The 23,995-nt window shown below is 44.1% G+C and overlaps 1 protein-coding gene across 1 annotated transcript; it reads right to left on the minus strand.

Annotated features, from left to right (window-relative positions):
• Window positions 1-2,264: 2,264 nt before the first annotated feature.
• Window positions 2,265-20,154, minus strand: MBOAT4 (membrane bound O-acyltransferase domain containing 4). Its single transcript, XM_069205802.1, has 3 exons — window positions 20,075-20,154; window positions 13,329-13,553; window positions 2,265-3,222 (listed from the first exon to the last, which is right to left on the minus strand). Exons 1-3 carry the CDS (start codon window positions 20,152-20,154, stop codon window positions 2,265-2,267), a joined length of 1,263 nt encoding a protein of 420 aa, XP_069061903.1.
• Between the last annotated feature and the right edge of the window lie 3,841 nt (window positions 20,155-23,995).

The following is a 23,995-nucleotide window of genomic DNA, read 5'->3' on the forward strand; positions in this document are numbered from 1 at the left end:
GCCGGAATGAATGAGAATTAGTGAGTGAGAATAAGAGTGAGTGCAGGTGACTGAGAGGGTGAAAGAGAATAAATGAGTAAGGATGAGAGAGAGGGAATATTAGGGAGTGTCAGTGAGGATGAATGGCATACTGGAGGTAATTATCGGCATAATGGGAACCGATGGTAACATACTGGTACTGGCATACTGGAGGTAATTATCCGCATAATGGGCACCGATGTTAACATACTGGTACTGGCATACTAGATGTAATTCTTGGCATATGGGACACCTGTGAAAAATGCTGGCTCTTGCATACTTGAGGATTATTTTGTCACACAGGGTGACGTCAGTGGCAAAATGCTGGCTCTGGAACATTGGAGGCACTTCTTGGTACAAGGGAGGAGAACTATGTCATATGGGTGGGTGACAACAATGACATACTAGAGGTAGCCTTTGACCTAAGGGCTATCCATAATATATGGATGGTTAGTGGCAAAATTCTGGCCCTGGCATATTCTATGTCATCTTTGTCATAAGGTGGCACCCACAGCCGATGGCTGCACCCCTCATCAAAATGCTGTCCCAGGCACAATAGAGGTAATTTTGGAAATATGGTGGTACTCATATTTTGAAATAAAAATTGAGTCAACTCCAGCGGGTCAATCTGGTTTAATTGGCTTGTCATACGTGAAAGGACTCGAATATTTAATGAGTGCCCTTTCAAAGCTCATGGCATTTTAGCAAACTTATGTAAATAAAAACTGTGCTTTAAAAGCACTACCATTTTTTTTGCAAAAGTGTCTTTGGAGGAGAACACCCAATAGAAGGGATCCCACTCAGTCACTTTACTTGCTGCAATTCAAGGCAAGCATTAGGCCCCACCATTCTCAAAGAGCATGTTAGCACGCTAACATTGGTGGTATCTGACATTAATCACACCGTTATTATGGAACGTCAGCAATGTAAGTTTTGTTAATGTCATCAGAATTAAGCTAATGTGACATCACTTCTTTGGAAGAATCAAGGTAAAAGGCAACGCCATATAATGTCACTTCTGTGGTGTTGCTAAGGTCAAAGGGTGTGTGTGTGTGTGATGGCACTTATGCTACCTATGGATTTTTGGTGAAAGGACATCCATTGCTTATGCTACAACATGGATGAAAAAAGGAGCACCCAGGGCTGCAGTAGATTTTAAAAGAAGTATTTCCCGACAAAGCAAATGTTGTTGCAGAGGAAGCCAGGATGATCGCTTCCAGGCAAGGAAAAAGTTACTGGTTGATGCATTTTCTAAGCCTTGCCCTGCTGCTCCTTATTCCCAGGGCACACAGATACATCATTGATGTGTTTTCTTAAATACTGCTGCTGTTTAGCCAGTCTAGGTCTTTGAAGTAGAGGGATTAAGGAAGATGTGGGGTGGGGCAGGGTACGAATAGGAAAATAGATGGTGAAACGAGGGGACAGGGAGGCGGTGGTGAATCCACTTTAATGGAGTCAAGCTGCAGGAGGCTCCCACAGGGGAGAAGTAGTCATTTGTGCACCAGGTGCAGTTGTGCCTGCCATAGAAGTGAGCGAGGCCTTGCACCACATTATAGCGGTGCACTATACCCAACCAGGCAGTGGGCGTCCTTTTTCCAAGATTGCATTAGGTCCTGAAACCCTGGCTAAGCCAGTGCTGCAAGTGTGAGATAAAGGGAAAGTGTTGGACGGTGAAAGGATGGCATGGGGTGGAATCGGGACAGTGCAGCCTCCTTATTCGGCAGGACTGTTAGTCGCGATTTTGGTAGCACTGAGGAAGGGCTTTTCAGCATATTAAGCACTGATATGCCTGTTGCACATATAGTCAATCTAAAAATCACATTTTCATTAATTGAAAAGAGAAGGTGCTTTTAGAATGTACAGAGAAGTGTATTTTCCATTCAAAATGTAGGGGTGAGTGCAACGCTTCCTCTAAGGTGCAGAATTAACGGCCTTATCGATACCTGCAACCTGTCTACGCCATAAAGTAGACTCTTAAGATTTTCCGGAATAAAATGCAAACATCCTGGAGGTTTGGGAAGGTTAAGCACTACTAAAAATAATTCTCGTTCCCAAATGGAACGGTTACAGTTTCACAACCGGTTTAAAAAAAATGCATTTTATTTTTATTTAAATGTATATATCTCTTACAGCGAAATAAAATGCAGTACACAATTTAAAGCGAGCATCAGTAGAAAACGTGGGATGTTAATAACGTATTCTGAAAATGAAGCTATGGCTACAGATAAGTCAAAGGGGATCGAAGACTACGTTTTCACGCTACGTTTCACGAGCCAAATAAGCAAGCCACAGTTGAGAAGGGGAAAGAAGCTACAGTAGGAGCCGCACAGCATCCACAGTACTGAGAGGCTCCTCATCTCAACAGCGACCATGATATAGGCAACAACTAGCTGGGTTTGCACCAATGTGAGAAGTTTAAACAACAACGTGGCATGCCAAGATTTGACAATTGAACTCAAGTAGGGGCTAATCCGATAATCCGCTTCCACCATAACAGCCCAGCACAAAAAGCCAAAGACCTGCCCTGGGTAGAGGCCATGCCACCAGGCCGAGAAGATGAAGGTAACCAGTAAAGGCTGCATTGGGCTTTTCTTGAATATGAGTCGTCTCAGCCACTGGGAGGTGCTTTTGTTCCAAGTTCTGGTAAACAAAGACATCCTGTTGGTGGTTTCCAAAGTCCAGAGGTCCATGTCAGACAGCTCATGGTGAAAGATCTCTGCCTGGTGGCCAATCTGATTACCAAAGCCTGCCGCATGGACAAGCGATTCATCCAGCAGCCAGTGTGAGTAATAGGACAGCTTGAAGAGGAGAGCAGTGGACCACATTGTGGAAACACAGCTGAATTGGGAGCATTCAGCCAATCCTGGCTGGCTAATCACCCAGTCCTGCACGAAGATTCTTAGCATTTGTAATACCAACACACGAATGCACATACGGCCAAAAATCCTGATGGGGTTAGCAAGAGGTGCAACCACCCTACTGATTTGTTCGTCAAACATTAAAAAAGAACACAGAGGGCCGCCTAGCAAAGCAGGGAAAAAGAGCAAGTAACTGCAGAGAGCCAGATGACTCCATAGTGACTGCTGAAAGGAGCCACGTTCTTGATTTTCTGGTGCGCTCCTCACTTTGCCTTCATGGATGTCCAAAGCCACTGATGTCACCCTCTGAGTGAGCAGCATGAGTGATGAAATAGAAATAGAAAATCTAGAAGAAGGAAATTGTAAGAGTTAATACAATGAAACAATCTTTTCTCTAACCCTTCCAGGTATAGCTTCAATTCACTGCCTAGCTTTGAATTAGGATTGTCACATATATGATAAAGGACTATCACATATGTCATAAAGTAGTACATGGTTCAGATTACCATGTTCTACACAGGTAACATTAAAAACATACACGTTTCATGCAGATCCATTAAGTGGGAACCTAAAATAGGGGCCGGTGGGTCCTAAAAAGGACATTTCCCATTTCTACTTCTATAGGATTCTCTTTGATGCAGAAAAAACGGCTGAACAGAACGGCACCAAACTACCTAGAAAGTGCCTTTACTTGGTGTGGTGTAAATGTGTTCAGTAGTTTTGGATAATTAGCGCTTAAAAGTGTTTCAGTCTGGACATGAAAAGATAACATTTTAGAGCTATCTAGACATTTAACTCACAGATCTTCGGTGGAGTTGCAAGTTGCGAATCCACAGTGTACTTGCGACACAATAAAAAAAATAAAGGCAACCCAATGGACTAGAGCGTTGGTTCTGCCGTCGTCCATTTGCGCATCCTGCTGCAAATCCAGCCATCTGCCGTACCTTGATTGGTAGCCACCACAGAAAAATTTCTGTTGAATCCGCAGTTACCCAACAAGGGAACACAAAGCACCAACTTGAGAAATCTAAAAAACAATGTATAAGGGGCAGGGTGAATATATAGTGACTACTAGGCCTATATGTGACACCCCAACAGCACCAATTCAACAATAAAATAATTACTAAAAATAATCTTATGCGGGATTCACAGATCCTGCACCCTACCTAGATCCCTCAGACCCTCTTGGGGCATCATGATTCACACATCTAGCATAAGATTTGTGAATCCTATGAAAAACTGAAGAAAGTATTCAGTACATTATTGCTGCACTTGGCCAACAGCCTTACATACGGGTTAGCTACATGTGGTGGGTTGGGAGCAGGACCTGTTGGCAATCCAGTCTCTTCTGCCGACCCATGCTCCACACGCTCAGGCTGTGCACAGCTGGGGTTTGTCACTGACTCTCGATGGAGCCCTGTTGCCAGCCCTTGCTGTAGGCCTTCTACAGTGTGAATTGGCAGACAATATTGATTGGCCACAGGACCTGGCTGTCTAAGGCCATCTCCCGCTGCGCATGGCTGGTTTAGTATCTGTGGTGGGTTGTGCTCATAGTGGGTTGTGCTCTGGGTTTGGCCGAAGGCCGTGGATGGCTGGGCCCATGACTTGGCTGCAGGTCAGTACCTTTGGTCAACCTCCATGGTTAGTTGGGCACAGAAAACTATTGCATGTGGAATGTGATTAAAAAACCCTGAAAAAACGTTAAAGTAAAGTAGTCAACTTATGGTTATCTTTGGTGAAAACATTAACATATGTTTAAAAAACCTTACAAGTTCACTTAAAAAGCCACTGTTAAGGTGAAGCTTGTCAAGCTGAGCCTAAGGCACATCAAGTTTTTTTGGAAAGTTAAATGAAGATTTCTCAAACGGCGCCAAAGATATTAGCAAAACAAAAAATGAGTCTTCAATGGAAATTTTTACCTGACCATTACCAGAGTCGGGGCATGGACAAGGATCATGGCCAACAGCATGTAGTTGTTACATGCTCTGAGACCCAACAGTTATTTATCCTGAAATATTCTGGTCAAAGAGACCACAACAAAAAGTATCCTGTGGAGCCCCTATTCATCTGCAGGGACCCCAGTGCTGTTTGCTGTTCCTGGCAGCGGACCACCAGCCCTATTCGATCTGACCCAGATGCAGCTGGCGCTCAAGGCAAAATGGCATAAACAGAAATGTTTTGAGCTGACACTGCAGAGCTGTGTCCAATTTCCTCCACCAGGCCTCAAGGGTATTGATTGTGTGCTCTGGCCCCTTCCAGCTCACAGATCGATTCTCTGAATGTCGAGGGGGATCCTCTGAGGACCCAACCTCAGGACTGTAAGTCTCCTGATATCTGAGTCTGGTTGCAGTGTGGGGCTCATCTTGCTGCCTGGACCAGGATGCAGATCGCAACTGGAGAAGAGACCCATAGCCAAAGTGAGCTCAGATGAAGCGAGCCTTGGGGGGGATGGCCAATGCTACTGCTATTGAGATCCCCCTGGGGTGGCAGAGTGGCTGTTCATTCTTGCATGGACGAGGAGATCCAGGCCTGTGATTGATCATTGGGTTCCCCGTCCCCTCAGCTGCCATTGCCGTCAGGAACCACCATGGCCACCCTGCCATGCCCTGCAACTCAAGCACATAAAATTGAGGCCCGCTGGTATAACTGGGATCCGGTTTTCATTGGGGCCCCCATGTGTGTGCTAGGGGCTGGAGCCTGGTGTATAGCCTCCTTTGGTACTCCCATTGAGGACACATTAAAACTGTGAGCGGGAGTCTGTACATTGAGCAGAAGAGAGGAAGATGGGATCACTGCTTTTTATGGGTCCAGACTCCTAGGGCCCACTAGGAGCTTCAGAGAACTACTTGTCCTGAGTCCTAGTCTGGTCTAGGGGCTTTGAGGTCCAACTGCTACACTGACTGCTAGAACCTAGAGCGCATAGGACAGATTCTACAGCAGGGATTGCTTGGTTGTTGTACCTGAAAGGGGTCCCCCGCTCTCCGCCCTTTGGATTTTTGTAGAGGCTGGCAGCACTTGCATCAGGGACTTATGTGATTTTACCCTCCCTATTAGTTACCATGTCCCTTTGGGCACTGCACACACTATGGTGATAGTTAAAATCACTAAATCAACACAAAAAAAACTAAAATTGTTCAGTGATGGGGGTGCTTCCTGTGTCTCAGACAGCCCCACTGGGCTCATATCCTAGCTGACATTGAAAAATCTGGCCATATGTTGGAGGCTCAGATCAATGCCATCTCACTGGAAGTCAACCTTTTGCTGTCTGACCTATGAAATGTCAATGAAGGATCCCTCCAAACTGAAAAGTCAGATAAAGTCCTAAATCAGAACTTAGAGGCATATTTAAGAAAAGTGATGCTGCATCCAACTCAGCTGCACTTTTCTAGCGCCCCTTAGCGCCCCCTACCACCACCATGTGTGCACCGTATTTAATATATGGCGCACTATGGTGCAGGGTAGGGGAATAGCGTCAACATTTTTTGCGCTATTGATGTACTTTGCAGGAGGACTAGTGCCAAAAATGTTGGTACTAGTCCTGCAAAGTACATAGAGGAGTATTTTAATAAACGATGTGTCTCATTCTAACGACTGCTCGGAGCAGGCATTAAAAAATGCCGCACAAAATGGTGCAAATAAATTGTTTAGATTTCATCGCGCCATTTATTTTGGCTCTCCAACAAGGGAACGCCCCCCTTGCATACATTATGCCTGGCACAAGGGGTTACAAAGTGGCACAATCTGTGCATTGCACTACTTTGTTAATATGGCATGGCTTTTTCGACATAATATTGCCACATTAGAGTCATAAAAAGGACGCTAATGTGGCAAGATATGGCACAAGGGGCCCTTAAATCCTCCCCTTAGTGACTTAAAAAGCACCATTTGCTCCTTCTCCAAACTGGCACATCATCTAGATAACAGGGTGGAGGATGTGGTTGAGAGGTCCTAAAGATGCAATCTGAGATATGTAGGGTTCTTAGAGGATTCTGAAGGGCAAAGACCAGAAAGATTTTCAGAGAACTGAATAGTAGATACTATGAAGCCTGAGGGACTCTCACAGTGTTTCAAAACTTAGCAGACACACAGGGCTCTGGCTGTTGACTGTTCTCCTGGTGCTCCTACTAGGGCCATTATCTGCAAAATCCTGAATTATGGAGATCAGTATCTTATCCTGCAATGGACCATATCTCTGGATGACATTAAGTATGAAGGAGCAGTTATCTGTATTTTTCTGGATTACACACAGAAAGTGCAGTCCCTCATGTGGACCTTCAAACCTGAGAAGCAAAAGCTCAGGGCCATGCCGCTGTAGTACATGTTACTCTTCTCTGCTAAACTATATGTTATTCATGACGAAAAGCCTCACTTTTTTATTTCACTAGATAAGGGCTGGGACTGACTGGACTGGGAAAGGTTACCAGGCCTTCATGGGTGACTGGCATGGGCGGTGGGACTCACTCCTTCTTGGAGGTGCAGTTTGGTTCAACTACTGGGAGGGAGAGATGTCTGAGTAACATGAAGAACTCTGGCAGGGCAGTATTTGATGATGATGGTACCAGTGGTGTGCATGCTACCTCTCCGAGCATAACATCTAAAGGGGCCTCTGGGGAGTGTGGGGAATGGAGCCAAGACAAACTTATTAAATGAAACTGAGGACAGGCCGTCAGCAATACAGGCGATTAATTCTGAAGCATTTGGGTCCAAGAGTGTAGTAAACAGTCCTAGAATATATCTGTTTGAATAATAAAGGTGGCCTTTGACTTCCTCAACATTGGCTACTAGAGTCAGTCAGGTCAGGGTAGCTGGGGATGGTTTTTCTCATAGGCACTTTGGGACCATGCAGGTTCTGCATGATCTTAAGGGGTTACTCTCCTTTGAATATTGCATATATAAGTTGATTGCTAAGTGTAGACTAGCATTTATGTTTTTGGTGGTTATTTTTCATTTTTGTTGGGGCACTGAACCAGATGTCTATTCTTCATCCAGATCAAGTGGGTAGGACTGTTACAAAAAGTTGGACTGTTGTACGGGGTGGGCTGTTGGGGTGGTTTAATGTTTGTGGGTTGAAGATTGAATGAGGTTCCTCAGTTCTGTTGAGATAGAGAACTGAGGAACCTCAGAGTACCTTTCACATGCAATCTCTGCTGTTCCCGAATAGAATGTTTCATTTGCAGCTCAAAACAGCTTTGCCTCTAGATAGTGGAAATATATATGTATCTGGTAATGCCTCTTCAACACAAAATACTAACATAGAATGTGAGCAGCTCAACTAGATTCCAGAAATTCTATCAGTTGCTATCCTTTCTTAAAAGACACAAAGGCCCTCATTACGACCCTGGCGGACGGGGGTAATTTTGGGAAAGGTACTGCAAACAGGCTGGCGGTACCTTTTCCCAAATTCTGACATTGGCGGTTTGGCTCAAGCCAAAACCGCCAATGTACCACTCCGTCTGCTAGGGTGGTAACAGCCGCTGGGCTGGAGACCTCGGTCTCCAGCCCAGAGGCCGTCACAATCCCACCCTCGGGATTATGACCCCGCCTACCGCCATGGTTTTCGTGGCAATATTACCGCCACGAAAACCATGGCGGTAGGCACTATCAGTACACGGGAAGGAATTCCCTGGCACTGAAAGGGGTCTCCCATGCCCCCCTCCCCTCCTCCTCCCCCACATTCCTGCTCCCCCTCCCGATCCCCCGACGTCCACACACCCACACACGCACAGATACACACTCATACACACACGCACACCCACATTCACCCACGCACGCACATATACATACCCACACCCCGCAACACACACTAACATACATTGTAGCACACACGCACACACAACACACAACATACATGTACACTCACATTAATTCATTCACACTGAATGCACGCATACCAAAACAGACACCCCCACACACACACAACACCCCCGCACACAACACCCCCCACCCCCCTCTCCTGTCGGAGAACCCAACTTACCTCCTGTGGCAGGAGACGGACACGGCGCTGCTGCCAGCAGCAGCGTCCGCCAGCAAAACACCGTCAGGCCGTATCATGGCTCATGATACGGTAGGCGGTGTTTTTCTGGCATGGTGCTGCTGCTGGCAGCAGTGCCACCTTACCACCGTCCGCTGCCATGACCGTCAACGGAATACCGCCAGCCTTCTGGCGATATTCCATCTACGGTCATAATGCGGTTGGCAGCTGGTAGCCACGCGATGGTATGTGGGCGGCCGTCGCCATGGCGGTAGGCGGCATTTACAGCCAATGTTGTAATGAGGGCCAAAGTGGCCATAGCCTGTCATCAGGTGACACAGCTCGCAGATATGGAAGATGAAAAGGTCAGGAAGAAATGGAGGGACCAATGGTTTTCTTCTACTTTTTCATGTTACGCCAGGGGTGTGTGCATTTGGATAACTACAGGGGTCCGTTTCCCTCCCAGGTAAACAGAGGTAGATATAGAAGCAGATATGGTGAATTAAATGGGAAGAAGCAACACATACACGCTCAGCACTGTTGATAAATCCTTTTTTCCCAATAATTCAAGCATCATTGACCATATATTTGGATATACCCATAACGCAGGTGTGTGATTTGTGTACTAGATGAAGATCTGGAAAGATTTTCACCAAAACACAGCACTTAAACAATTATCACCTCCACTCTAAGGGAAATGTTGGATAATCTGTGATGTGTAGATATTTAGAGAATCTTGCACCTGGCACCTTTAGAGTATTTTTGCTATTCACTAATCCACAATGCACTTAGTAGATTGGATCATTTCTTTACTACTGAATCTGCCTTGCCCCACATCCACAATGCAGGATATATGGCCGTATCCATGTCCACTCATTCCACCTTACTGATAGAATATGAAACAGGCTGTCAGGCTGGAATGGCATTCACCTGGATGCTGCCTCCAGGTGCCCTGATGAATACAATCTGCCTCAATGCAATCCACACGGCACTCCCTACATATTTACAGGGAAGCTGGGGAACCACAGCCACCAGAGTAAATGAGAGGGAAGTCATGAAGCTGTCTTCAGGGAAGAGTGTCTAAGCAAGGTTATGGCATTTAAAAGCAGCTGCAGCAAGTCCTTAAAGACAAAGAGGATAAACTAGCTAACATGCAAGAGTTTGCTAGTCTTACGCCGGAAGGCCAAAGGGCGCTCTTTGGGGATTAAAGAACACTGGAGAACATCCAGAATAGAATGGATAGGTTAACGCCAAAGACTTCATAGAAAGAATATAAATCCAGTAAATAGTTAGATTGGTTACTCAAACAATGTGGCATCTCATAAATTCTCGCTTTGACCCGACCTGATGACGCCATGACCTAGATAGCTATAAACAAAACACAGTTCATATTTCCAGGACCTGAATAGAAACTCTGGTCCTGAGATGGCTGAACTTGCATCTACGTATCTTAGGGACTTAAACTTCCTGATATTGACTGAGCTCGTAAGAGAGGAAATCCATGGGGATATCAACCTTGAAGAGCTGCAAGAGGCAATGCTTTCAGTGTCAGTGGAGAAGACCCAGAGAGGTAACGGCTTCCCAGTAGATTTCTTCCCAACACTTGCTCCCGTAGTAGGTGAAAATAAGCTTGAAGTTTCAGGGAATGTGTGAATTTGGCCATCCTCCCACAAAATATGGAGGCAGTTACAGTTTTCATGATTCTCAAACTAGGTGGAGATTCCACAGGCCCATCAAGCTATAGAACGTTGACAATGATTAATTCAGATGTTAGAATTCTCTATGAAACCCTAGTTAATAGTCTGCAATTGGTGGTGGGTAGCTTTGTACATGAAGATCAATGTTGTTTCACCTCAGGCTTGCTCACAACAATGACCATTTGTAGATTGACCCATGTATTACATTCTGTAGTTGTCCAGGATGAAGAACTTTTGTTGGTATCGGTAGATCAACCTAGAGAAGATCTTCAACGCAGTCAACTAACATTACCTAATGGTGGTCCTTCAGCTTATGGGTTTTGGTCTAGGTTTCTGTGATTGGGTATGACTGCTTTACACAGATCCTACAACAAGGGTAAGAAGTGGCATGATAGTTTCAGAGAGATGGGATATCCAGTGAAGCACTAGGTGTGCCCTCCTTCACCCCTGTTTTTCTCTCTGGCCCTTGAACCACTAGCGAATAAAGGTTAGGATGGAACTAGAAGGATGGCACTTGAAGGGAGCAGATTCAACACATCTGATATTCTTATACACGGAGGATGCATTATTCTACTTGAAAATGCCCAGAGAGTTGGTACCTACGTTTCTGGCATGCGTTGAACCATTTAGCTTAAATATCCTCTTTCCATTGGGGACGTTGAAACTGTACCCTTGGGATCAATTACTTAGTTAGTTGGGGCTTAACTGTGAAATGGACACGTTCAGGTTTCTGGTTATCTATGTGGCTACAAGCGCAGACAGGGAATCCGGTTACATGGGGAGGGGGATAGACAAATTGCAATTCTAAATAAACATTTGGAAAACCCTACTGTTATCTATTATGAAAAGGATTATGGGGAGGATGCCATCACAAAAATGATGTTCAAATTGGCAGGCTCTGGGAACAAGTCATGCTGATGTTAGACAAAGAGCCACATGCACAAAGCAAAGACCGTGTGACTTAAGGCCTTATTTATTGTTTGGCATAAAGGGTATTCCACCATGTATCCTATCCATCAAACCAATGGTCTCCTTTCTCTAGTCAGTGTTCCTCAAGCCATCCTATTTCTGCCATCGGCCTCGCAATTGGCTCAGACACTAGAAACCTCACACTAATGGCCTGATGGACTTAAGGCTGTTGGGGTAAGTACATCGGAAACACTGTCCTATTTAGGGTAAACGATCTGAAGAATCTTTCTTTCTGTTCAGCACCAGCATTAAAAGCCTGTTGATGCCAAACAGAAAAAAGGAAAAGTTACCCCCACACCCTGGGAGAAAACTCTCAGGGTAATTATTTTTTAAGTTACAAAACCAAATTCCTGCCTCTGGAGTTTAAAAAAAGAGGGTTGCTGAGCGGCCGCACGTACATTGGTGCCCACTCAACAAAATTCCAATATCTTCAGAGGATTCACCGCATTGAAATCTCTAAATATTGCATGCTGTAGTCTCCAAGGGGTGTGAAAGTATATCCCTCCTCAGAACTAGCAAAACGGAGTTCAGCCCGCCAGGGTCTAAAAAACTCTGTTAGCCCTGGCACACTCAAGACCATCTTCTAAGTCTGCTATCGCTTTCTCAGACAATCTGATGCTGGTTAGTCATGTCAGAGGATCCATTGTGTCCACAAGGTTGGAAATACAGTCCTTTAACCACATTGCGGTATTACAGCCAGAACTAATCTCCTTATTTGCATTTCTTGATGGCAAAATCAAGCCGGTGGAGGCAGAGGACCGCGGCAGCAAAGTGCATCCAAATTCTCGTACTTGAATGGAGGGGTCTCCTGACTCTGACTCACACCCCTTACAACCACAACATCTCATCGAGCAAATGCAAACTTATTTAACCTATTTTTTAAAATAGGGGATTGTGATGTCCAATTGAGGACTAACTGTGATATTTTCTCTCTGCCTTGGTCACAAAAGGTCTAAAAGAGGAGCCTAAATGGAGGAGTCACGGGAGAAAGGTGTTAATCTAAAGCAAGTGGCCTTAGGGGTGATATGCCACAAGAGAAGCTGGGGCATTTAAGGATCTCATTATATCATTGAGGGTCAACAGAGTGTGAACCCCCACTACTTCTTTGCTCTCTCTGTATGCCCACGACAGTAAGTTTGTAGACATTTTATTCCTTATAATGCATAGTGACACCATTCACTTTTCACTAACAAATTACCCACAGTGTAAAACTTAACATATACGTACTATAATTACTCACAGTTTTGTTCATGTTATTATGAGAACAGTTCTGCAGGTCTACTGCTAACCGTTCAATTTAAATAAACCGTGTTGCAGCCGCAGATGTAACTCACTTATTCCAGCCACAGATTGAGGCCTACTTAGAAGAGACACAAGTTCAGAGTTCACCCACCTGCGCATTACACTTGCATGTGCTGGCACATGTGTGAGGATCACACAAAGGTACACAATAGTAATGTATCCTTCTGTAAATCAGAATTCACTAACATTGCACAGTTTGCAGAAATGCATGAAAGGTATATATCTGGGTTATAGGAGGATGAATGAGGATAAATTAAATTCTTTCATCTTGAAAGCTTGATCAATTTGCAAATGTTATGTACATCTTACTTTGTATCTAGGGTAGGGAATTACTTAGAAACCCTCATACAGAGCCATCAGAATGGAGGCGTGCTAGATAGCTCCCGCAAGTGCCAATGTGTCTTCACTGCTATAGATGGGGCGGCGCAATGTGAGCATTATTACACATGTCAGGCATCTAGCTGGCTCTTCAGCCCAGCAGTCTGTTTGGGGTTTGGTGCATTTTTTCCTCACCTGGTCTTCTGGATGTTTTCTAGCCTGGGACTGGTATATTGCAACCATAGATGACATAGGGTTTGCCAAGTCATCTGAAGCAGAAAAGCCCATCTGTGGACAGAGGCCGGGTTCGCAGCAGGCAGCAGAAATGCAGCGACAAAGGCTGGAGTGAGCACAAGCAGAGAATAGGGTCCCATGGAAGCAAAAGATAAGACGACTCCTGTTACTAAAATAAATATATACCTGGAAGGTAAATAAAAAAACAGACTACGTTAACAGTATACTATTTCAGTCATGCAGAATTTTCAATATCAAGTAAATACATTTGTGCCAGTCGGGCATAGTAATTGGTGTCAATGATGAGTAGCAAGTACACACTGCAGGACAAAAGTGATTATGGCCCTTAGGCATGCACGCAAAAATAAAACACAACAAGCAGATTACCGCTGGGCACATCTATATATTACAAGTGCCATAGAATTGTGACAATGTTGATAGGTCAATTACTATCAACAACAGAAAATAGGAAACTATGGGTGTTAAACACAAATAATGGGTTACATCATGGTGGGACACAACAACCCAACAGAGGAAAAGCACAAGGTACACATAATCATTATGAAGAGCACAAATACACTCAATTCATGAGTGTCAATGGCATGTCCATCATCATGCCATACCCCAGTACTATGCGCTGAGCGATGTACCTTGACTGAACATTAGCAAGCCTGTGTTAGGAAGCAGCAGTCAAACTAACAGCCCCACAGTACATAGTCCTGACTATAATCCCCCAAAACAGAGGAACCATCACTGATGCTGGGAACAGTTTCATGCCTTCTTGGAATAATCACATGCCAAATTTATTAGCTATGGTATCTTAACCAGAATATCCTCTGACATAAATATTATTGGCCTGATTTAGATGTTGGCAGTAATGGTCCGACTGTCAACTTTGCGACTGTAAACCAGCCTGCCGCCGCAACGGTCCACCTGCCGTATTTAGGTGTTGGCAGTCCCATAGACGAAAGAGCGCATTCAAACCACCATCTCCACCTAGAACCAATGGCCACATCAACAGCAGGAAAGGAAAAAAAAGGGATTCTGGGAGGACTGCAACCTGCTTTCCCACCATGCAGATTTAGGTGTGCCTTACCACCAAGGAAAAAGTGGTGGCCCGACCGCAACTCCTTAGTTGGCGGTTTGTGGGGAAAGTGGGTGAAAACTCACCTTTTTACCACTTTTCCTCCCGTCTTCAACTGGCCATGACTGGACAACACCTATCCTTGCTGCTACCACTGACCCACGGAGAAAACATGGCCCGCCCACATCGATAGATTACAAAGTAGGGATGCTGCCTTGCCAGGGTACGTTGGGTGGCCACTGCGCGGGAGGTGGGGACCACTGGAGACATATACATGTTACAGTCATTTTTTAAATCACTGTGACATGCATATGTTGGGGACACAAGTGGGTCAGACTCGGGTGGGGTCACATGGGTACAGAACACATGTCGTACACATAAACAACTGTCATAATGGTGCCTGTATTCTTTGGCAAATGAATGCTGGCACCACAATAACAATACATTTACACCTGTGAACTGTGTCTATTTGTACACATTGCCAGGGGACCTGTACCTCTTATGCTGTGCTGTGAGATGTGTGTGTGAGTCAGTACGTGTATGTGTGCATGCAATGCGATTGGCGGGATGATGTGTGGATGTGTATGAGTTTTTTTGTGTAGCTGAGCGTTTAGTTGTGTTGTTTGTTGTGGTTGGGTGGTGTGTGAGTGCAGTGTCAACGGTGGGTGTATGCTGTGTTATTGATGTGTGTCAGTGTGTTTTCGGCCTGTAGGGTTGTGTTGTGTCAGACTGACAATGGATAAATGTGTGTGTATGTGTTGTGTTGTACAGTGTGAAGTGTAGGAGTGCACCTATGGCTATTGGACAGTGTGTGCCCCTTACATCCCTTCCATAGCCACTGCCATTGTATGAAGTCCATTGAGTCCTGCCTCCATCTCCCACCATCAGCGAACCGCTACCAGTACAACGCCTGCAGGACTATAACATCTAAATATGGTGCTCGGAACACAGCTGCCTTGACGGTCTTCTCGGACCCGCTGCTCACGTGGCTTGGTAGTAACACCGCCAACATCTATATCAGGCCTTACGTCCTAAGTATTATTTACAAACATATTTAATTGGAGTTAATAATAGAACATCTATGCCCAAGAAACACATTTATGTTAATAATATTTAGGACAAAGTATTGCTGTCAGATTATATTTTTACTGACCATATTCTAACATACAACCCCCTTATTAATGTTGGTGAAGCCATGGTTGGAGGTGAGTGGCAAAGACCTTGAAAATATTGGCCATACTAAATGAAAAAACTCCACTGGTTACCCACTATACAACATGTGTGAAAAAACTGCAAATGCCAGTGGACCTATTTCAGGTATCTGAAGCCGATGCACAAAACTACATAGCCGATTAAGAAGGAACCCAGCAGCACTTACCTGCCACAGGGCACACTCCAGAGGAGGCCCTTGCACGCATACCATAAAAGGTATATGGTGGGATGGGAGGGTGAGCAATGCACATACGTGAGTAAAATTTCAAGACCGCAAAGAAAAGCCAAGAGATCGGATCCATAAAATACAAAATATTAAGCCCTCATAGAACCCCTAAGACAACAGTGTGTGTGTAGCATGACAGGAGAATCTTATTACAGATCCTTCGAGTAGATAGGACTGTATGCATTAATTAACTTGTTAATTAAATTTTTACTTAAACTGGGTTTTAAATATTAAGCATGCTAATTAATGCATTTGGATAATGGGCATTGCAAGTCTGTAAATAAACATATATGATTTATTTAAACATTTAATATTGTTCAATGAATATAAAATTTATATTGTGAACTAACAAAAAGCTGATATAGAATAGAAAACATTTTTTAAAAAGACGAGTAAACATAACATGGACACAAATTGAACAGACATTTTATTATAAAATGCATATGAGAAGATTGTGAATCTCAAGTGGTAGATCAATGGTTGTCTCAAGAATTATTGGGTTGCTACTGACTTCTTCAAGACCAGGGGTAATCAAGAAACCCTAGTGGGTAAAATATACAATCAATTCATCAATAAGGTTGGAGTAATTTAGGCATTGAAAATCATAATTGCCATGAAATTTGAAGACAGAAACCATAACTGTTTGCTGTTAAGAGTTCATACCTGTTGTTTTTAGAAGCTATTATTCAAATGATTCTTTTGAACATACAAAGTAAAAACAAAAATATTCTCATTTGGAATTGCTTACTAAGTAGTTTCATGATATGCTTTTAGGTTATAGGTGGCCTATAGATACACCACATTACCTAAATTAAAAAGTAGATAAATGCCGGTAAAGCAGTTGTCTTGAGCACTTCCAGTTGGTGGATAAACTGCACAAATGGACTATTAAAATGTGTGTTCTCAATAGATGTATCAGGGTATATTATCTAAAAAGGAGTGAGTCCAAATTAGCTCACAGTAGTTAGATAATTTAAATTAAAGGAAAGATCAAAGATGGGGCCTGGCTGGGCCCCAATAAATATGACCGCCTTCTGATGGCACTCCAAGGTGGCCTGGGAGTATTCTTTTGACAGATGCAACATATAATCGCCTTCCGAAGGAAAGCAGGCACACAGGTGCTAACGCTGAATTTTACTAATGAATATTCATGTATTCTGAGTGTTGAATTTGTGTAGAAAACGTATTAACTTAGAGAAAAATATGCACTCATTTGATGTTGCGCCCACCTGAGTGGCCGTCAATGTTCACCAAGTGTACTTATTAGTGGCTTATTAATGTACAATGTTGAGCTTTTATTAGATTAATGTAGTAATATGTTATATTAAGGGTTATGTATTGTGTAGTAGCTTTATTAATTTGTAGGCCTTAACTTAGCAAGGTCTCGGGCCTAGTTGCACGGCCTCATGTCAAGCTGCATTTCTTTGGGGCGACTAATAAAATGGCTGCTTAGAGAATTAAATTGTGATTTTTCACTGTACTGACCATGTGCTCTTAGCTGAAGTTATTTCTCATAAGAAGCTGTTTGCTAGAAGATGCTGTATTAGCTAGGGAAACATTGTATAACATAGTATGTGTAAGAGTGATCGTCCCAGGAGAAGACACTGGATGCACTGACTGGAGTGTAAGTTGCAACAATATTGATACCTGACAAGCCGAACGATAGTAATAGGAAAAGAGAAGCCAATCATCGACATGTGAACTGTGTAGTAGCAAAACTTTAGATTTGGGGTTTTATTTTCATTTGACTAAGTGTAAACATGCAATTCTTTGACCAATAAGGATGTAGGAAGTAGTTTTTAGGAAATCTAACATAGCTGGATTGAACCGAGAGGAGAGGGGCCATTGCGACCATTCTCCCCATTCTTTCTGAACGTTTAGTTATTATTCTTTTCTCAACTGCATGAAGAGACTTTGCTTTACCTGAACTTTGATGCTGCATCCTGATGTCTTGCTGACCGAACTGATGTCCTATTGACGACGACCATCACAGCTTGCTGAACCATATTGAGGGACAGGTATAAGACGATGTTACTGATTATTATGTCTATTTGCGTTTGTCCCTAGTTACTAAATGCTATTTTGATAGAGCCATAGTCAGAGATGTTTTTCCAAATTTGTGTGACTGAATTGTTTTGCATATAGCCCAAACATGCTATCCTAATCTAATGTTAGTTAAGGTTCTCACTAATGAAGTTCACTAAATGTAAGAACAGCTGATGTCTTTTCTTTGTTGAATCTAAATGTATGCTATTTCTTTTGCACAGTTCTTCATGTTGTTAATTTGTACTGTGACATTAGAATGTGTGGTAGCTCAAGCTTTGATTAGATTGCGATTCTTTCGCCGCTTCGGGCAGCCAGTATTGTTTCTGTATGTTTATCATCTGATATTGAGATTAAGTTTTGTGACTTTAGCATTGTTAATATAGGGAAATAAACATTCTAACTTTTACATAAAGGTGTGGCTTCAAGGTCATGGTGCGTGGAAATTATTGACCCCTATTGATTATTGATGTCATTAATTGTTATTGCTATTGATTTGTATTGGAACAGGGTTATATGGTGGGAACTACTCGAAGCACAGTCAAAAGGTCCATCGGCCTATACGCGTCTCCTTGTAAGTTTACTTAATAAGGTCTGACGCGCTAACACATGCTACTTTTCCCCGGTTCCTCCTCAGGATGTAAGCTGATGTTTATTTTTCAATGCAGCTTGCTCAGACAAAGTTCTTTAAGCGACTAACTCATTTCCTCCAGGGCAGCCACCATTTTATACCCACTGAACACACTCATGACAACTCACACAAAGCCACTTCAATTTTAAACAGACCTCTAAACAGGAACCTTTTTGTTTTACTCTTAAGCATACAGATGCCTTTGCTGGAACTTCCATATGACTATTTTCCTTTGTGGTAATTCTCAAAGAATACTCACTATTAGGACTCACAGGTTTTCATATAGAATACAGTCCTCATATTAAGGTTGCCAACTGCAAAAAAGGGGGATCTCAAAATGTGTTTTCCCCGTGCAATTTCCCATAGGGATTTTAGACACAACTATAGCCCGGACCGCTGGATGGAAGTACACCAAATTTGGCAGAAAGGAGCTCCTGGTCCAGAAATTATTTGGTGTAAATCCATTCAGTAGTTTTTGAGATATTAAATGAAAAAGAAATATAGATATCTTGAGGTGCAAAGGATTTGCGAATAATAACGAGCTCGTGCAGGGAAATGTAGAGCGCTGATTGGCTGCCAACACTTCAACCAGGTAGTGTTGGCAGCCATCCTGTGACTTGGCTTCAGCCAAGTCCCATAAAAAAAGTGAAAAAAATAAAGAAGCCAGGGTAAGGACACCCTGGCCCCTTAGCTCTGGTGATGGGGTCCCAGAGGGCCCCCCTCCCAGGGCAAAAAGGCTTTGTTTCTAAATTTACACGGCGATTTGCAGCAGATCTGGGAAATTGTTTTTAAAAAGTGTGGGCTCCCATGCTTGTTTTTATGAAGTCCCTGGGTGGTCCGGATCCTGGGGGCTTATGGGGCCCCCTCCTAAGGCACTTTTATGCCCAGGGGACCACCATCTCCCCAGGACTTTATTCATAGTGAGTGTGGGAGGGCTGCACGCCTCCCCGGAGCTTTAGTCAAATAAAATGAGAGGGGGTTGTGCAGCCATCAATACAGTCACGGGGACCACCACCTCCCCAGGTGAAATTCATATTGGAGGGGGGGCACGCGGCCCCCCTCATGGAGCCAATGTTGGTCCTGGGGATCGCCACCGCACAGGACCAGCTCCTGCATTGTCCCAGGGTGCGCACCCCCGGTGCAAAGCTGTTTGCTCTCACTTGACGGGAGCTTTGACAGCTGAGCCAGAGCAAATACTCCACTTTCTGCAAGTGGGAGCTGTCAAAAAGTTCTCAATTGCAGAAAGAGGAGTTTTTATCTGTTTCCCTACACACAAATATGCGTGCAGGGAAACAGATGAAAACATTGCTTCAGCAAGCAGGGAGCTGCTATTTAAAGCAGCTCCCTGGTTGCAGGAGCAATGCCGGCTCGTGCAGGACGCAGGGAGTCAGCTAGGACCGTGGGGGCTTTGAGGCTTTCCTCGTGGTCCTGTCACTCTCTCTCTCTCTCAACTCTCTTCCACTGCCAGATTACAATTGTGGCAGCTGGACTGCCAGGAGACCGCTACCTACACAGGGATCAGGGATCCCGACGGGTTGGCAGTGGTGAAAGTCATGCTGATGACGACTTTCCTTTCTGCCAGTCTTTTCATGGCCGGTCCCCGCCATGAAAAGGCTGGTGTAAAGGTAGAGTTGGGGGGCGCAGAGGGCCCCTCCTATTAGCACCCTCAGAATGCGCAATGGTATTGGCTTCAGTTCCCTAAGGGAGCAGAGGCCCATGTTGCCACACTATTTCCGCTGGGCTGACTGGCAGGAATGTCATAATATGACGTTTTTGTCAGTCAGCCCAGTGGAAACATCATAATACGACAGTGGTGAGTTATTTCAATTAACTAACTTGTGCGCTCAGCTAACTATAACTCAGACCCTCGCCATGCAGTGATAATTACTCCAGATAAAACAGCAATAATGACATCTTTTAAAACATCATTGATAATATCACTGTAACATTTGTTGTAAAATTATTCATTAAAAAACTGTGCATGGTAGGGGCGCAAGTTATAGTTACCATAGGGCACAAGTTAGAGTTACTAGAAATAATTATAACTATAACTAGTGAATTTAATGGTTTTGTTCGAGTAAATTCAGAACCTAACTATAAGTTTCCTGTAAACTTTGGTTTTCAAAGTATATATATATATATATATATATATATATATATATATATATATATATATATATATATATATATATATATGTGCCCTGGTGATTTTTGAAGCACAGGTAAAGTTTTGGGGTGATCTTTAAAGCAGTGGCCGAGAAAAATGGGGGGTCAAAAAAGTTGTGTTTCCCATGTTACTTCCCACAGGAACTTTAGACATGACTACAGCCCAAACCACTGGACACAATTACACCAAATGTGGCAGAGAGCTAGCTTTCGGTACGTAGATTGCACTTTTGCTTATTTGGTGTAAATCCGTTCAGCAGTTATTGAGATATTAAAGGAAATCCACATTTGTATATCTCTGATTGCAAATAATTTGCGAATATTGGTGAATTATTTGTGAATATGCATGCGAAAGAAGTGCTGTAATTGGCTGACCACAACCTGACTAGAAATTTGCAGCCGCCATTTTATTTCATGGGACACAGTACCCAGGGGTGAAAATCCTAATTTGAAGTGGCATAAGGGGTCACGGTGGAGGTACCTTGACTCCAGGGATGTGACCTAGTTGTGTTTTAGGGGTAAGTTATGGGTGCAAAATAGTTTTGTGTCATCATGCATGATATTCGTGAAAATTTGCAATCATTCACAAAACTATTTGTGAACATGAGAAAATGTGGAAGAGAAACCACAGACTCCTGCATACACTAATTCATTCACTTATACATGCACTCAGAGACTCATGCGCCCACTCACACACCCACTCAGACACTTATTCACCCACTCACACCATCATGCACCCACTCACAGACCCACTCAGATACTGATGCACACACTCCCAGACCCAGTGAGACACTGATGCACCCACACACAGACCCACTCAGACACTGACACACACCCTGACAGACCCACACAGTTCCTCTTACACCCACTCACAGATCCATTGAGACCCTCACGTACCCACTCACAAATCCACTCAGACTCTCATGCATCTGGTCACAGACCCACACAGACAGTGATACATCCACTCACAGGCCCACTCAGACACTGATGCACCCACTCACAGGCCTATTGAGACCCTCATGCACCCACTCACAGACCCACTTAGACACTGATGCACCCACTCACAGACCCAGTGAGACACTGATGCACCCCCACACACACCCACTGAGATACTCATACACCCACTCACAGACCACTCAGAGCCTCATGCATCCACTCACAGACCCACTCAGACACTGACACACCCACTCACTGACCCACCCAGACCCTCACATATGCACTCACAGACCCACGCTGACCCTCACACACCCAGTCGCAGACCCACTGAGACACTCACGCTCCCACTCACAGACCCACTCAGACACAGACACACCCACTCACTGACGCACTGAGACAGTGACACACTCAGCACCACTCAGACACTGATGCCCCTACCCACTGACTCACTCAGACCCCCATGCCCCCACTCAAAGACTCACAAAGACACTGACACAACCACTCACAGACCCACTCAGCCACTGATGCACCCATTCACAGACCCACTCAGACACTGATGCACCCACTCACAGACCCACAGAGTCCCTCATGCACCTACTCACAGACCCATTGAGACCCTCACGCACCCACTCACAAAGCCATTCAGACTCTCATGCACCCACTCACAGACCCACTGTCACACCCTCTCACAGACCTACTCAGACCCACACACACCCACTCACAGACCCACTCAGACACTGATGCACCCACTCACAGACCCATTCAAACCCTCATGGACCCACTTACAAATCAATTCAGACCCTCATGCATCCACACACAAACCCACTGAGACCCTCAGGCACCCACTCACAGACCCACTGAGACACTGATGCACCCACTCACTGACATAGTGAGACACTGATGCACCCACACACAGACCCACTGAGACACTCATAAACCCACTCACAGACCACTCAGACCCTCATGCACCCACTCACGCACCCACTCAGATACTGACGCACCCACTAAGACACTGATGCACGCTCTTTCATACCCAGACAGCGACTCTCACAGTGGCTCTGACACCTATTCTCACACCCAGAGAGATAGGATGCGGCCAACACCGTTCGGTCGTGTGTGGCAGTGGTTGCATTAACAAATAGTAATAAAAATTACTATACGTCAAAAATAACAAAGAAATTCACTGACAAAAACAAAGGTTACAGGGACTATAGTTAGGAAATAGAACTTAAAAACCATAGAAATTCACTGAAAAGAGCCAAAGGTTACAGAGGCGTTATAGTTAGGAAATAGAATTTAAAAAACCCTTAGAAATTCACTGAAAAAGCCAAAGGTTACAGGGACGTTATAGTTAGGTCCTGAATTTACGTCTACAGAACCAGAGAAAATCAGCAGTTATAGTTACCTGAGCTAACTATAACTTGCGCCCCTGTAATGCACTGTATGACATCACATATTACATCACTCATGACAAAGACACAGAAATCCACACCTCTGTGGATGACAACGACCATAAGTACGCACACCTACCTGTATCAACCTTAAAAACAGCTTGTTGCACCTGCTTACACATCATGGGGGGGGGGCACGCTACAGGCAGCAGGTACACGTCTCAACCCACACATAGAGCTTTGCTCTGTCTCCCCATCACTCTTTACCGCTATCAATCTATCCTCCATCCACGCTCTCTGACTGATCACAAGCCCATTCTACTACTTTGAACTTCAGAATAGCCCTGCCTAGGCTCTTCCCTCCACTACCGCTCCTGGCTCATCCCAAGCCTCAGTTTACTACCACGATCTCCCAAACAACCCTACTAAATTCTCCCCTACTTATCTCACCTTTTACTCATCCAAAACCCCTTCTTCTACTTTGATCTCCCTAACCCCTTTCTACAGACTCTTGCCTACTCCATCTCTCCTTTACTCAACCCCAAGCCTCATCCTTTTACTATAAACCCCCAGTTAACACTTCTGGATTCTTCCCTTCTCTATCCCTCCATTATTCTATTCAAACTTATTAACAAACTCACATATCCTCTGGTCAAATTAACTCATACTAATACTACTACTGTACTCATATTTCCCTATACTAATCCACCACTAATCCTTTTGGGTTCCGGAGTAGTGTGCTACTCACCAAAAAGCGCTTTGATGCCTCGTATATATATATATATATATATAACTCAAGCCAAGAGACGCATGGAGGAACAAATCACTAAAATTGAACAACTTACAAAAGAATTAGAAAAGATGTCTAACCAACAAGAAATTTCTAATCAATTAGCAAAAATGGAAGAACGGATTAAACACAAGGAAGATGAAATTAAA

Source organism: Pleurodeles waltl, chromosome 1_2 (genome assembly GCF_031143425.1).
Source record: "Pleurodeles waltl isolate 20211129_DDA chromosome 1_2, aPleWal1.hap1.20221129, whole genome shotgun sequence".
Taxonomy (NCBI): Eukaryota; Metazoa; Chordata; class Amphibia; order Caudata; family Salamandridae; genus Pleurodeles; species Pleurodeles waltl.

Bases quoted from the DNA above. Each gene is read 5' to 3' on its own strand.
- MBOAT4 (XM_069205802.1), bottom strand. From the start codon at position 20,154: ATGAAAAGACTGGCAGAAAGGAAAGTCGTCATCAGCATGACTTTCACC. The intron at 13,554-20,074 runs GTAGGTAGCGGT...TTTACCTTCCAG, and splicing joins TCGGGATCCCTGATCCCTGT to GTATATATTTATTTTAGTAA. The intron at 3,223-13,328 runs GTGAGGAAAAAA...TCCTTCTTCTAG, and splicing joins GAAAACATCCAGAAGACCAG to ATTTTCTATTTCTATTTCAT.